This window comes from Hippocampus comes, unplaced genomic scaffold (assembly GCF_001891065.2).
Source record: "Hippocampus comes isolate QL1 unplaced genomic scaffold, H_comes_QL1_v1.1 scaffold172, whole genome shotgun sequence".
Lineage (NCBI taxonomy): Eukaryota > Metazoa > Chordata > Actinopteri > Syngnathiformes > Syngnathidae > Hippocampus > Hippocampus comes.
Genome location: NW_017805072.1, coordinates 424,747 through 441,414, shown reverse-complemented (window position 1 = coordinate 441,414; position 16,668 = coordinate 424,747). Strand labels below are relative to the sequence as shown.

The 16,668-nt window shown below is 43.5% G+C and overlaps 1 protein-coding gene across 1 annotated transcript in view; it reads right to left on the bottom strand.

The window, feature by feature from the left end:
- Positions 1-16,668, bottom strand: part of LOC109512759 (contactin-associated protein-like 4) — a 118,575-nt gene that overhangs the window by 16,003 nt on the left and 85,904 nt on the right. Inside the window, exons 11-16 of the mRNA XM_019864747.1 lie at positions 12,775-12,881; positions 11,415-11,534; positions 7,616-7,813; positions 7,263-7,425; positions 6,914-7,038; positions 3,525-3,695 (exon numbers count right to left, since the gene is read on the bottom strand). Coding sequence (XP_019720306.1) covers positions 3,525-3,695; positions 6,914-7,038; positions 7,263-7,425; positions 7,616-7,813; positions 11,415-11,534; positions 12,775-12,881 — 884 coding nt within the window. The remainder of the gene's footprint in view (positions 1-3,524; positions 3,696-6,913; positions 7,039-7,262; positions 7,426-7,615; positions 7,814-11,414; positions 11,535-12,774; positions 12,882-16,668) is intronic.

The window sequence follows — 16,668 nt, the reverse complement described above, 5'->3', positions numbered from 1 at the left end:
TGTGCTATTAGTAGATCAGTTACCACATGGACAGTATTTTCATGCACAGCTAAGTTTGCACCCGTTTTTGCACTTTAAGAAATTAGGTACCGTGTGTTTCCTTCAGCATGATAAATTTAAAAAAATGCATGCATCGTAACCAAATTGAAGTCAACACCAAGCATTGCAATTCAGCAGACACTTTTGGTTGTCAGTAGACTGGTTCATTCTCAAGAGCAACTCTAGTGGGTTTTCATTAACAACCATTAAGTGGCCCTATATTGAGTGTCCTGAATAGGGGAATATCAACTGAATGGCGGTTATGGGTTAAAATAACGGCTGTTGGCTAGTTTAAAGCGATGGGAATGCAAATGTAAAGAATAAGATCACAGCCACCGCCATGATTTATAGCAGAAGACAACATTGGGATGTGAAAAGGGCGACACACTGAATATTCAATTCATACATTTAAATGTCTCAGCCAGAAAACAAAAGGACATGAAAGCAGGCATCTTGCCTGAACGATGATGTTTTTGTATTTCACTGATGTTTGTGGGTACACTTTACGCATATGTAAGTTCGGTGTAAATGGTCTCTGAAAATGAAGCAACCTTCATTAAGAAAATTAAGTTAAAATAGAGCTGAGCCCACAAATTAGATTTTTTTTTTGGGGGGGGGGGGGCCCCCACGAAAAACTATTTTGAAAATTTTTTTCCATCATGTGCCAAGGGGAAAAGCAGCGTTCCCAAGGCTTCATGGGGGGGAAGTGACTTCTTCCCTCTTGACCATCCGTCGGCACAACTGGACAGCAGCTGGAAAAATAGATTTTTTTTTTTGGGGGGGGGGGGGTCCCCACGACAAACTATCTTGATAAATTATTTCCATCATGTGCCAAGTGGAAAAGCAGCGTTCCCAAGGCTTCATGGGTGTGAAGTGACTTCTTCCCTCTTGACCATCCGTCGGCACAACTGGACAGCAGCTGGAACAGCTGGGCAAGCGATAGAGAATTGGAGAAGACTGTAGCTCCAGGCGCTTATCTGTGCCAGTCCAGTGGAACAAAAATAAGTCTCCATTTTATTATACTTTGGAAACATTAGTCATTTTGAGTATTTTCTTCAGTGCAGCTGCACATGCCTGGCAAGTCTCTCAGGTTTGATTCTTTTGATTCTTGGATTCATTTACAATCACACAGTGTTTTTTCTGTTTTAGGTCTTTTGAAGTAAACTACAACTACTGTTGAAATTCATGTTTCCCTAAAAAGTCCATTGTATTTTAAGAGACATTCTACAAAATCAGTCTGTTCTCAGCTATCGTCACATTTTTAGTGCTATTGTAACTTCCTAAAGTCAAAAGTTATTCATAAATTGAGACTTTAAAAGTGTGGAGGGATGGAGCTTCGATGCTTACGATGTCGATGGCCATGTGTTTGAAATTCACATGAGTGCTGGGCGCCCCGAGCTATCTTCATCACCAATGCACGAGACGCAAATAATCGCACGTTGGCTTGCTCGGTCAAATTTAGCCCCCTGCCCCACTTAAAATCTTTTTTTTTTTAAAGGTGCATGTAGAAACGTGTATTTCTCAGTGTGAGTCATGGATCACACTATTGATGAGTAAAGCACTAGTTTATTCTACTTTATGTTTTTAAAACAGAAAGCGACCAGCGGCATAATGTGTGCTTCCATATTAGTCATCTAGACATTCCCGCAAACACCGGCGATTGTCTTAGCCATGGAACATGTCAAAAGGTCCAGTGGCCCATGTATGATAAACCCAATAATCTACAGCCCAATCACAGGGCACACATAGACACACAGATAAACATCGAAGTGCGCTCACAATCATGCCCAGGGACAATTTAGAGTGTTCCATTAGCCTGTCATGCATCTTTTTGGAATGTGGGAGGAAACCGTAGTACCCAGAGAAAACCCACACAGGTATGGGGAGAACATGCAAACTCCACACATGAGGGCCGGAGCTGGAATTGAACCCTGCACCTCTGTACTGTGAGGCAGATGTGCTAACCAGCTGCGCACTGTGCCACAGGATGGATGAGATACATATCAAATTACCATTTGAGAAATATATGTTTGAAGGGAATGACACATTCACAGTATGACATTTATAATTACCTAAAATGCCAACAGACCAGTTGGGATAATGAATGGAAAGATGGATGAGATCCATCCAACCATTTTCTAATCCGCTTATCTTCACGAGGGTCGAGGCTGTGTGGGAGCTTTTCGCAGTTGGTTTGAGGTAGCAGGCGGGGTACACCCTGAACTGGTTGCCAGCTGATTGCAGGGCACACATTGACGAACAACCATTTGCGCTCACAATCACACCTCGGGACAATTTGGAGCGTTCAATCAACCGACCATGCATGTTTTGGAATGTGGAAGGAAACTGGATTACCCGGAGAAAACCCACTCAGGCACGCGGATAACATTCAAACTCCACATAGGAAGGCCAGAGACCGCAATTGCTTTCCTGACCTCTGCACCGTGAGGCGGACATGCTAACCAGTTCACTACCGTGCCACCCATCTGTATCTCAATATATTGGAATATATAGTATAGTACATTTGTATATAAGTAGAATGATTGAAATCAGTTTGATTTGATCCACTCAACGTCTTTTAAATCATAACAGATTTTACGATTCCGAGATAATTTTTTGGTTACGTGCCTATATGGTTGCCATCAAACGGTCTCTTGAAACTGTAATTTTTTTCCCCACAGATGTATGACTGAGTTGCAGTAGAAAGCAGACCTGAGACTCCGTCTAATGTGGATTAGGTTGAACACTGTAATCTGTGCCACATCTATGCTTCTTTCTTAGACATGCAACTCAAACGAGTCTTCTCCTTTATTACGGTCATCAAACTGCTCGACTGCATGTATCCACATTTAGAGATGAAGTAAACCGTTGTGGAAATTGTAGAACTCGAAGAAAGCGACAATTTCTCACGTGCGCACTCCGAGAGAGAGTGTGTCGTGTTTTTTTATTTGCACCACAAAAAAAACACTCGCGCCAAACGAAGCCCGCCGAAAGTAAGTTTCCATAGAAACAAGCAGACTAAAATGGCGGTCCTTAAAGGGACTGCAATTATTTCTACCCCGTTACCAAATAATCGTGAACTCTCTGACAAGCATATGAACATTGCATTCACACATTTGCAGTTGGTGGTGAATTATGTACATAGAAGTCACTACACCGTGTTGATTCTTGTTGGACAACTTTTTTCTAATGGAGGATGCAGAAAATGGAAATACATCACAGATGGGAAATTGTAAAAAAAGAAACAAATTCATAAAAAAATAACAACAAAGAGTCTTTTATATGTATTCTGAAGGATCCTATAATATCTAACCACCTGTTGCCTGAAGAATATCAGCCAAATTGGAGGCATGCTGTTTTTTTGAGTGAGAGAAGAAAAGACAGAGGGCAGAGAGAAGAAACTAGAGCCTAGCTTTATCATGTCATACTGAAAGCAAAAACATGATTGCGTTACGATAAGTAAAAAGAACTGAGCTTTCACTTACATCTGAGTTCAATTCGTATAAAATCTTTGATGCCCAGATTTTCCAGGAAGACCCCAGAGGAAGATGTTGTTTTGAATAAAAAGGAGATGTCTGCATTCAGCTCTCCATGAAAGGTAGGGAAGTGAAGGTAGGATGTCTCTTTATCAAAGAGTGCAGCATTCCAAAAACTTTCTGGAACACAAAAAGGACATCGGTATGTAAAGTGTGTACATATTTGTCACAAGAGTACTTTAATACTTACTGCCATGCTTAAAACTTAAAAAATTAGTACATTTAAAACAATCCAGTAATTGTAAGGTATGGTAATTAGTTGGGAACAAAAGCAGAGCTGCAACCAGGGTTCTAAATACACTCTTTTTGAGCACAAGTCAAAGTGGCTGGTGACTCTGCAAAGTTACCAGCCAGTCAGCCATGTTTTTTTTTTTTTTTTTTTGCGAGCTCAGCTGTTTTTATCTATCTTGACCTTTGTCATGCTGGTTGCACTCTAGTCTGTAGTGTGATATACAGGCATTCACGATGCTGCCAATGGGCATATTAAGTGTCATTATCCAGCATTACAGCATAATATTTATTGGATTCACTGCTGGACATACAAATGACCAAGAACAAGGGTCAGGCATCGTTTTAATTTTAATGACTCCAATTCCGATCCTGGTTCCAAATGACACTCAATGTTTAAATCTGTCTGCGGTGCTCAAACTAAGTCCATCCATTTTTCATAGCGTGCAGCACAGACTGAAAAAAACATTTGGCCCATGTCATTTGCCTGCATTGTTCTACAGTATTTTACCTTCCACACTGAGTGGTAAGGCAGGAGAACAGAAGAAGTTTGTTCTCATCTCTCACTTCATCGTTCGTTGGTTGAAAACAATGTGGCCAATGGCCAAGCCAAAGTCTTGAAAAATCAATATTTTCTCAACAATGCAGTATAAATGTAAAAAATAAATGTATTATAGCTTTACATATATCTTTACCTACAGTGATGAACTATTGACACATTTAATCCATTATCTACTGCTTATCCGAAGTCGGGTTGCGGAGGCAGGAGCTTCAGTAGGGAAGCAGAGACTCCCTATCCCCAGTCACGTCTTACAAGTCTTCCGGACGGACACAATGATGTTCTCAGGCCGGCCGGCAGACATCGTCTCTCCAGCCTGTCGTCCCCGGGGCCTCCTGCCGGTAGTACATGCCCGGAACACCTCACCGGGCAGGCATCCATAAGGCATCATAATCAGATGCCTCAGATGCCTGAGCCATCTCATCTGGCTCCTCTCAATGTGCAGAAGTAGTGGCTCGATTCTGAGTAACTCTGGTATGACCAAGCTTCTCACCTTATAGTTTAAGGTACAACCCAGACACCCTGCGGAGGAAACTTATTTCGACCGCTCATATCCGGGATTTTGTTCTTTCGGTCACAAGCACATGTGACCTTTGGTGAGGGTAGGCCCGTCAATCGACCCAGTAAATCAGGAGTTTCATCTTTTGGCACAGCTCCTTCCTCACCGCAACAGACCAATCCAGAGTCCACATCACAGCACATGATGCACCGATCCACCTGTCGAGCTCACGCTCCATCCTGCCCTCACTCGTGAACAAAACCCCAAGATACTTCAACTCCTCCGCTTGGGTCAGGATCTCATCTGCAACTTGGAGAGGACAATCCACCGTTTTCCGACTCAGGACCATGGTTTCAGATTTGGAGGTGCCGATTTTCATCCCAACCGCTTCACACCCAGCTGCGAAATGCTCCAGTGAGACTTGAAGATCATGATTTGGAATAGCATCAATACCACATCATCTGCAAACAAACAGATGCTATAGTGAGGCCACCAAGCGGACCCCTGCAATGCCTCAGCTGTGCCTGGAAATTCTATCCAAAAGAGCAGCCTTGGCGAAGTCCAACCCTCACTGGAAATAAATCCGACTTACTGCCAGCAATGCGAAGCAAGCTCTGACATCGGTGGTACAGGGACCCAACAGCCCATATTAGGGGGCTTGGTACACTGTATTCTCAAAGCACACCCCACAGAACCTTCCGAGGGAAACAGTCGAATGCCTTCTAAAAGTCCACAAAACACATGCAAACTGGTTGGGGTGAACTCCCAAGCCCCTTCAGTGACGCCGCTGAGGGTGCACATGTGGTTCACTGTTCTACAGTCAGCATGAAAACGACATTGCTTCTCCGGAATCCGAGACTTGACCTCCCAACGGACCTTCCTCTCCAGCACCACTGAATAGGGAACTTTTTACTTTCAGGAGAAAGCTTTAGGGCGGCCTTGTGGTCCAGTGGTTAGCATGTCGACCTCAGAGTGCAGCGGAACCGGGTTCAATTCCAGCTCCAGCCTCCCTGTGTGGAGTTTGCATGTTCTCCATGTGCCTGTGTGGGTTTTCCCCGGGTACTCCGGTTTCCTCCCACTTTCCAAAAACATGTACAGAAGGCTGATTGAACACTCTAAATTGTCCCTAGGTGTGGGTGTGAGCGTGAATGGTTGTTCATCTCTGTGTGTCCTGTGATTGGCTGGCAACCGGTTCAGGGTGTCCCCCGCCTACTGTCCGAAGACGGCTGGGATACGCTCCAGCGCCCCCTGCGACCCTTGTGGGATAAGTGGATCGGAAAACAGATGGATGGATAAAAAGCTTTTGTTTTGAAAATCTAATGAAAATAAATTCCCCCACAAGGATAAATTAGCATACACTCCACTGAGCTCCCACTGATGGGCTACCCTGCTGTGGAGACAGACAAAAGCAGAGTAACTCAGTTCAGATTCGCTGCAGGATCAATGTGTGTTTACAATATACATGTTGTGGACACAGATACCTGCTTTGTAGAGAAAATGTGCTAATGCTTCCTGTTTATTTGCATTTGAGTTGACCCACCATTGAATTGTTGGATGCGTAACTGTTGGTAACTGACAGTTCAGCACACTGGAGGCTTTGACTTGGAGCGGGAGGGAGCAATAAGCTCGTCAGACACGGCACTCCGTTTCAAAATGTCCTACCACCTCCTTTGCACAAAATCATCTCATTGTAAGTGTTGCACTGAAGCGGCTCTTCATTTAGTTTGACAAAGTTAAGCCACACTTGTGATCAGATCCAGGTGCACCCACATGACGTGCGGGTGTCAAAGTTATTGAACGCACCTCGTATATCTGACTGACAATATTGCCTCACGCATCACTGCCCAAACTGGCTGTTAAGTTTTCATCAACACCTGCCAAAATGAATTATAACTTGCATTTGGTGCGTTGGCAGGTGTTAATTTAGAACCCTGGCTGTATCTATGCAGTTTTTACAAGAGACCAAAATAGATTTGATAACTTGTGTTACACAACAAATCTTACTATGTTGAAAAATTACCAACATGTGTAACATAACCAAAAGGAACCTACTGTCTCCATGACAACGAAGAGGTCCCACTTTGTAGGCAGCTTCTGAGCCTGGCTGGCTACCCCCGAGTACCACAGAGCGGACTGGCAGAGTCTCCATGTGGGTGAGGAGACCTGAGTCATTAGTCCTGATGATGGTCAAAAGAGGAGGAAAAGCAGAAGAATAGAAACATAAACAATGAACAAGGTGAGAAGAAATAAGAAAATACACCAAAATGTGGATAATTTAGCCATCTAAGCCAATTTTCCATTTGAAAAGCAGTACTACGGAAACGCCCCCCAAGACAAAACGCAAATCAATACGAATGCATTAACCAAACATCATACATAGGGGTATTACAAATTACAACACCATTGTTCACTGTCAGCATCACAGTTGCACTGGACATTTGAATTCAGACAGTTGTTATGCAGGGCGCAAGCACACTGTCGACTGCCTGGCAAAGCTCCAGCCCAATGTGTTTGGATCTGTCCAGGAGCTTGACCTCCAAACCACCAGCTTAGTGGCGTACTGTCTGAAACACAGACAACAATTACCATTTGGTATTTTACACCGACATTCATTAATTGTGGTCCGAGCCACATGATTGGGTGAACCTGCACAACACAAGGATTAGTAGGATTCTTTTCTTTAAAATTGTACATTTTCTTTTTACAGATTTCTAAATGGGATTACAAACAAGCTTTAAAGCATTTAACTTTCACCTGGTTTGTTGAGGAGACGGGATTTCCTGCAAAAGTATGACAGTTCCTGCTCACAATGCGCTGATTGGTTGAGGATCACCGCTAACTGCTCCTCTTCTGAAGCGTACTGGAAATGGGCTCTATGTTGCTTTCTCTCAGCGCTCGACTGCAGTGTGGTCAGTTCTGTATTATTGTGCTTGATCACAATCCATGCCCTGTCTTAAGTGGTCACACGAGAGACATCATTTCCAAGTACGTTAATGCAGCACTTCGGAGGCAGAAATTCAGAGGGAACAGATGAAGTAACTATCTTGCCAAAAGTATTTGCTCACCTGCCTGACTCACTTGTGAACTTAGGTGGCATCATATTCTTAATCCATCTGATCACTATGACATTGATCCACCCTTTGCAGCAATAACAGCTTTAACTTTTCTGGGAAGGGTAGCCATGGGAATTTTTGACCATTCTTTCACAAGCGCATTTGTGAGTTCACACACTGTTGTTGGGCAAGGGGGCCTGGCTCTGGGGCTCTTGGTCTCTGCTCTAATTCATCCCAAAGGCGTGCTATCAGGATGAGATGAGGACTCTGTACGGGCCATTCAAGTTAATGCTCACCAGAAATCTCGATGCGCATTTGCTTAATTACGCAGAGAAATCCTGCGGCTTACTAGGCTTTAAATAGAATAATTCAAATCAAATAAATAGGTAAAGATATCTGAAATTATTTCTATAGGATTGTTTAAACGAAATGAACATACGTGCGCACTGCGTCTGGCCGGCTGCGCTCCTGTTTAGCAGTTAAATAGCAATTAAATTACAGCGCATTCTCTGTTTTATGCAAATTGTTTGTTTTAAAACAAGTATTCCTTAGTTTAGTATCTGCACATCGTTTTAGTGTACATTTTTTAAAACATATATTGTGGCAGTCATAAGGAGCACACACGATTGACTGTAAACACGTCTTTATTCCACGACTGCCAACAAGTGGATCTATTCTAAACAAGGACAGAATAGTGTCTGCCATAATATTTATTAAAAGAAAAATAAATAAAAGTCTGCGAGAGAGAAGCCCGACCCGACCCGAACCTGTTTTACTTCCGCATTCCTGTCGTTTTGGTCCGCAGCAGAAACTGCACGTGTGACTGCAAGTGGAGCTGTGCCAACACTGCGCTGGTGCTGTCACGCTCAGCGGCTTTGCACGTGTGACCACTCCACAAAATTTGCTCCGGTGTAAAATATATCACAACAAAATATTTCGGTGCAGCGTCGGACCAAATGTATGCCGTGCGAACAGGGCTTATGTCGGACCTGTCTTTCTGGACCTTGCTTTGTGCACTGTTGTATAGTCATGTTGGGAGAGGAAGCGGCCACCTCCAAACTATTCCTACAAAGTTGGAAGGATAGATTTGTCTAAAATCTCTTGCTATGCTCAAGTGCTCAAGTTAAACTTTAACTGTGACGAAGGAAGCAAGCCCAGCTCTTGAAAAACAACTCCATACCATCATCCCATCCATCCATCCATTATCTGATCTGCTTATCCTGATGAGGGTTGCGGGTGTGGTGGAGCCTATCGCAGCTGACTTTGGGCAGTAGACCTTGAACTGGTTGCCAGCCAATCACAGGGCACGCATAGACGAACAACCATTCTCACTCCCAATCACACATAGGGACAAATTGGAGTGGTACATTGACCTGCCATGCATGTATTTGGAATGTGAGAGCAAACTAGAGTAACCGGAGAAAACCCACGCAGGCACGGGAAGCACGTGCCAGCTCCATACAGGAAGGCCGGAGCCGGAATCGAACCCAACACATCTGTACTCTGTGGCCGACGTGCTCACCAGTCATCATCGTGCTGCCCTACCACAATCCCCCCTCCACTAATCTTTACACTTGGCACAATGCAGTCAGACAAATTCCATTCTCCTGGCAGCCACCAAACACATACTGTTCCAGCAGATTGGCAGATGGAGAAGCGTAATTGGTCATTCCAGAGAACGCATCTTCACTGTGCGAGAGTCTAGTGGCGATGTACTTTACACCACTGCATCCGCTGCTTTGCATTGCACATAGTGATGCATGGCTTGGATGCAGCTGCTTGACCGGTGAAACCCAATACATGAACCTCTCCAGCCACTGTTGTTCAGCTAATCTGAAGGCAGTATGAGTTTGTAGATGTGTCGCGATTGACTCGGCAGATAGTCTGCAATTTTTTCAAACAATGTGTCTCAGCATCTGCTGATCCCGCTCCATCAGCTGCCATTCCCAAATGCTTCCATGTTTCAATAATACAGCTGACAGTCAAATGTGGGATATTCAGGATTGAGGAAATTTCACAGCCGGACTTGTTGCACGGGTGGCATTTTATCACAGTTCCATGTTGGAATTGACAAAGCTCCTGAGAGCAACCCATTCTTTCACAAATGTTTGCCTACATGCTTGATTTTATACACCAGTGGCAATGGACCAGTTCTCATTGGTTGCCAAGGAATAAACCCGGTATATTTATGGACTTTGTGTCGTGCTTCTTGCTACATCCTGAGGGAGCTACATATGGATCAGTATTCTTATTGGTTGGACATAGTACTTTCAATGTTCTGTCAAGTGCTTTGTTGCAGCTGCAGCGGTTGTGAAGGCTCTATACAGTCAAACCTCGGTTTTCGAACGTTTCCGTTATCGACCAAATCGGATTTCGACCAGAAAATTCGAGATTTTTACATCTCAGATTACAACCAAAAACCGGTTTTCGACCAAACTGCAACCACTATTGGAGCTTCTATTCTATGCGCCTTTGAATGCCTTACATATGAAAACAGTTTTAAATTGGCCATTTATTGAATGTGCGCCTTCTACTATGAAGCACCTTGTAGTACGGAAAATACGGTAGTAAGAAACATTTATAATTTAGTTCTTACCGATGAAATGTTCAATTAGAGCTCCTACCACATTTACGAGTGCAACCATATGCGACACATTGTGGAATTTTTGCCTTACAGGCAGGAAATAACATGAAAAGAGTGAGGAAATATTGATTTACTGTATTCAAATTAGGCGAGCTTTGTGAGTGGCAATGTAAAATGGCCACCAGTGGCTTCACTTCTCCCAAAAGCAATTAAGGCAGCATTAGCAGTCCTGGTTATTATAAATGTGTCCATAATCTGTTTGTGAGCCAGGGAGGGATGGTGTGAGTCTTTTAGTTACTTGCTCATTTAGTTAGATTTATGTTTGATTAAATGTACTGTATTTGCAAACACATTCAAACATATTGATAAAATGTGGGCTAAAGGCATTTTTCTTTTACTTGAGCATGTGCAAGTCAACACCGCATGGAATTATGGGAATAAATCCGGTTTTTAGCATTTAGCCTACATTTTATCAATATGTTTGAACTGAATGTACTTTGCAAATACAGTACGTTCTAACACACACACCCCCCCCCACACACACACACGCACACACTCTCTCCCCCTCTCCCCCTTACGGTATTGGTCAAAGCCATCCTTAGCCCCGGGAGGGAAAAAAGTCCTGGCACCGTGCTGGGAACACTCGATTCCAATTATTCAGATGGGTGAGAGAATGCTTTTGGCAATACATAACTTGATAGTTAGACAAAAAAACAAATGAGCAAATTACATTAAATGTAATAAACAAAGAAAATATTTCGTAAAGAGTAGATTGAAACTGTGTGAATAATGGAATTACTGTATGCCATGAATGTTTAAATAGGTTTGTGTGTGTGTGTGTGTGTGTGTGTGTGTGTGTGTGTGTGTGTGTGTGTGCGTGCGTGCGTGCGTGCGTGCGTGCGTGCGCATGTGTCACCTGACATGTTGCAGTATACGAGTTGAGGTTTGATTGGTCCACTGCCATCCACATCCACATAATAATGTCCTGATGTTCTCCCTTTGTGTTTGTATGCCTCACAGGACTGCTCATATCTTGCTGTGGAGAAAAATAAACACCAGCTCAAAATATCTGGATCATGAAGGATCTTTTTAAAATCTTGAAATTCGCTATCACATGAACAGGTGTCAGGAAAAGTGTTTTGTGCGTCTCGGCGTTTTTTTAACTAAGGAGCAACATTGCAACATTTTGGAATTTCCTGTGCCTGGCTGACGATAAAAAACTAAAGTAGAAAATTCCATTGTCACTTCTAAAATGGGTTTTTACAAATTTCTTTTGATAGGCTGCTCCAGAACTACATGAAGATATTGCATTTCTACCGTGCCAGATTTGCATCAATGTCTGTTTCAACATACTGTATTCAATAATGCAAAAATAAAAAGCTGAGGAGGTTCCCTTTTTTTTTCATATAATTAAGTGGAACGATGATAATCTCGGATCATGTGGGCATTGAAGGTCAATTGGTTAATAGTGAATGTCTGAATAAAATAAAAGGTTTTTGATGTAATCCTGAAATATGAACGCAATGAACACCAGCTGCTGTGCCTGTGTTTTTTCATGCAGCAATACCATCCCCGCTTACACTGCGGGGCTTATACACATTTTTCATCATGGCCTTTTGCATTATGTCCTAAAAGATGTCGAGATGTGTGGGTAAAATATGTATTTACATCTAATATACATACTGCCCTCACGTAATGCTAATGTTGCAACATGCCTGCTGAATTTTAATGGGTCTTAGCATGTTTCCCTGCCCCTGAGTAAGCAGCAAGAAAAAGAATGCTGCTTTGGTTAATTTATGAAAGACAAGTTATCTTTCGCAGCACGGTGATTCACTGGTTAGCATCTCCGTCTCACAGTGCAGAGGTCCAGGGATCAATTCTGGGCTCCGACCTTCCTGTGTGGAGTTCGCATGTTGTCTTCGTGCCTGCATGGGTTTTCTCCGGGTACTCGGGTTTCCTCACACATTCCAAAAACATGCATTGCAGGTTTTCGGAGCACTCTACATTGGCCCAAGCTGTAATTGTGAGTGTGGATGGTTGGTTGTCTTTGTGTGCCCTGCAATCCAGTTCAGGGTGTGCACCGCCGATTGCCCAAAGACGGCTGGGAAGGGCTCCAGCACACCTGTGACCCTCTTGAGGTTGAGCGGCTCAGATAATGGATGGATTAATTTATCTGTCAGTGTCTCGAGGGGGAATTCACATTAATGTCATAGACAGACAGCTAGATAGATATCATATTATTTTACACCTTAACATCACAAAAACCTTTTGCTTACAGCTGTGACAGGTCGCGCCTCTGTAGCCATTGTTGGAACAGTTACAATGGAAGGTGCGCCACGACTGAGTACATGTTCCTCCATGTTCACAGTGATTGGGGGAGCACCTGTGAGCCAGACAAGTGAGCAAAAAGGAAGGTTTTCTGTTAGAGAGTTTCTCATAAATTGTGAAAAAAATATGTAAATAAAGTTACTGTTATGAATTGCACTGGTAAATAAAAAAACAAAAAAAAAACTAAATACAAATAATCAAACCTTGTACTGCCGCACTGTGAGCTGAACATGCAAACCAGTCGTCCACCATTTGTACCCCATGCTGTCGTATTTAATTAATTTAATATTTGATGAAAATTTATCCATCTATCTATCTATCTATCTATCTATCTATCTATCTATCTATCTATCTATCTATCTATCTATCTATCTATCTATATCTATACAGATAAAGATATAGATCGATCTAGATATATATCTATATATATAGATAGATACTGTAGAGAGATATAGCCACTATACTGTATTGTTATTTGTCCCGTTAACTGCTCTTTGCCATTGTTAGAGTTATTCGGGTGAATTGCCTCAGTGCTGCATGGCGATGCATTGTTCACATTCAGGCAAACAGTTAATTGAGTGGTCAACAGACAAGAATAGGTCATGTCAATGTTCCGTTCTCGCAAAGCGAATGAATTTCAAACCGGTGTCGACAAGCGTTCCTTGTTCTAAGCACTTCGATGACCTCTGTTTTGTCAACCTGTTTTGCTTTTGAGAAAGGGTTAGAAAAAAAGGCGGGTGTGATAATCAGGGGTGTAGGGGGTCTGGATAGAGGCAGTATCTTTGGTGTCTGCAGCTGTGGTCCTTCGGGAGTAGACGGGCATCACTGGTTTTCATCCATCTCCTAAAGCTCTCACGTGCTGGTTCCAAGCGCCCACACCCCGGCACACCGTCTCAGCTGGCAGGCTAAACCACGTGAGGGGATGGTGTCATCACTGCACCGTTAGGGGCGGATGAGCTGAATCTCCAGCCAACGGCCAGGACCGAAGGGTTTCCAGCAAACTCAACGGCCAAGTGTCTGGGGCCAGAGCGACCACTCAGCTGCGGGTGATCTCGGCCATGGCTTACGACCTGGAGATGAATGTGATCCGCCAGGTCAGAATGCCCAAGACTTGCCATGAAGAAGAAGACCACCAAAGACCCCACAAGGACCGCGCCAGCTGCTGTACACCAGGGCAGAGGTGACAAATATGCTACTGGTGCTGGTGAAAACAAAGATACGTGCCCGAGAGAACATTGTAATTGGCACATGGAATACCAGAATGCTCTGGCAAACTGGTAAACTTCATGAACTCACTCATGAGATGAGCAGATATCGCTGGAACCTTCTGGGCCTCTGCGAAACATGGTGGACAGGAATAGGCAAAACAACTATAATGGAAGGTAACAAGATGTACTACAGTGGAAAACAAGAAAAACATGAAGAAGGCGTCGGCTTCCTTGTTCACAAAGACATTGTGAACACTGTTTTGGTTGCTGCCCAGTTTCCAGCAGACTGATCACCATCCGGGTGGCCAATACCATAACCAGGTTGACTATATTCTGGTCCCCAAATGCTTTCGAGCTGGAGTAAACATCGCTCGTACTTTCCCTGGTGCCGATATTGGAAGTGACCACCATTTGGTGATGATGACATTCAAAGTGCGCTTGAAAAAGATCAACAAGCCCAAATTCACAAGGCTGTGGTTCAACCTAGAGAAACTGAAGGACCCAACAGTAAAAGAGGAGTTCCAGGCAATGATTGGAGGGAAGTTCGCACCACTGACAATCCTTAATCCCATGTACTGCAGTCGATGTAAATAAGTTTATATAACGCAACATACAATTTTACAAAAATTGTAAAAGTATTATTCCTGAATATTTATTTTACTTTCAACCACTCGACATGTTCAGTGGCATCAGTGCTATACATACACATATAGTTCTTATTTTTTTCTTTGTATTTTTGCCCTCTATGGACAATAAAAGCGGTATTGTGCTATGACCAAAACATAAATATAAATCTATATAAATAAAACATGAATTGGAATATTTCATATCACACAATTTTTATGCTTTGTCTTTGATTTAAAGATGACAATATGCAAAAATCTACAAAAATTGTAGAAATTGTAACACAAGGGCTACTGAGAACGATCTCGACCTAGAAGCAACTGTGGAGGCATTCAACACAATAGTAGTTGAAACTGCAAGCAAAATCTTAGGAAAACACCAGCGCCCCAAGAAACCTTGGGTCACAACAGAGATCCTGACATTGTGTGACAAAAGAAGAGACGTGAAGAAGGAGAAGAAAGACCCAGAGGGAGCCAAGAAATACAGGGAAGCAAACAACAAAGTCAAGAGAGAGATGAAGAAAGCAAAGGAGTCCTGGATTGAACAAAAATGGAAATACAGGAGGGCCTAGAAAGGAACAACGCCAAGAAGGCCTACCAGGTGATAAAAGACCTTACCGCTGAGAAGCAAGGAAGACCTACGAGTATCCAGGACAAGGCAGGAAAATGCCTCACTGAAGACAAAGATATTTTAGACAGGTGGACAGAATACTGTTCTGAACTTTATAACCACCAGCTCAATGGAGACCCAACAGTACTGAATTGCCGTGTGCCAACAACAGACGAGGGCTCACAATCCATTCTTAGAGAATCCATCCTTAGAGAAGTTGAAGCAGCAGTAAGATAAGATAAGAAAACCTTTATTAGTCTCGCAATGGAGAAATTCCCAATTCACAGCAGCAAAGTTATGAATGGAAGTAGAACAACAAAATAAAGGAGCTGCTGGAAAGGCAGCCACTCAATCACTGAAACAAGGCAAATCAGCAGGTAGTGACAACATACCTGTAGAATTAGTGCAGGCAGGAGGAGAGGCAATCATCACCGCTCTTACCATCATTTGCAACAACATCTGGATCAACAGGAGTTCCATAGTTCCATAATTCCTAAGTTCCGTAGAGGTGGTGGACTTATGACTTATGTGAGGAGGGGGATTCCCTTCTCCAGCCAGCTAAGTCTCAATTCAGGTCCAGTGGAACTCCAGCAGATTCTAATCCCTATTGCTCATCGGAAAGATCTTATTCTCACCAATATTTATCTCCCCCCAGCAAGGTCCCACTACTCCTCTACCCCCACTTCTTCAGAAGCCGCTATCCTCCCCCAACTCGCGACTCCCAAAGGCCTTGTATGTGGGGACTTTAACGCCCATCACCTCGCGTGGGATGACTATGCTAATCCAGACGCTAGAGGAACGCAACTATTTGACTGGATCAACGATAACAACCTCCGCATCCTCAACGATGGAGCGCCAACCCGTCATTCCAGGAATACTCTAGACTCTGGGCTCAGCGCCCCCAACCTCACTATAGCGGACCAATCAACCGCTGAGAACTGCTCCTGGTCTACCATCCTCGATCTCCAATCAGACCACCTCCCCATCCTGATCAAATGGAGAGTCACAATCAAGGTGGAGTCGAAAACGAGAAGACTCAGGCCAAACTTCAAGAAAGCGAACTGGGGCAGATACAGCAAGGCCATCCTAGAAGGCATTCCTCGGCTTGAGGAACATGTCCAACCCAAAGCCCGACTTGATGCCTTTACCTCCTTGGTCAAACAGGCCGCCTCTATCGCCATCCCCATAAAGGTGATTCGAGCCGACGACATCCCGTGGATGAATGATGAAATCCGGGAGCTGATCAAGGAGAGAAACAAACTCAGACGGAACATGGGGGCCAATAGGAAGGCATGGCTTGATATCTCAAAACAGATCGCTGAGAAAACAGTCGAGGCGAAACGGGCAGCATGGCGTTCCCAAGTGAACAAAATTGCGGAGTCAAAGGACACTAAACGTGCC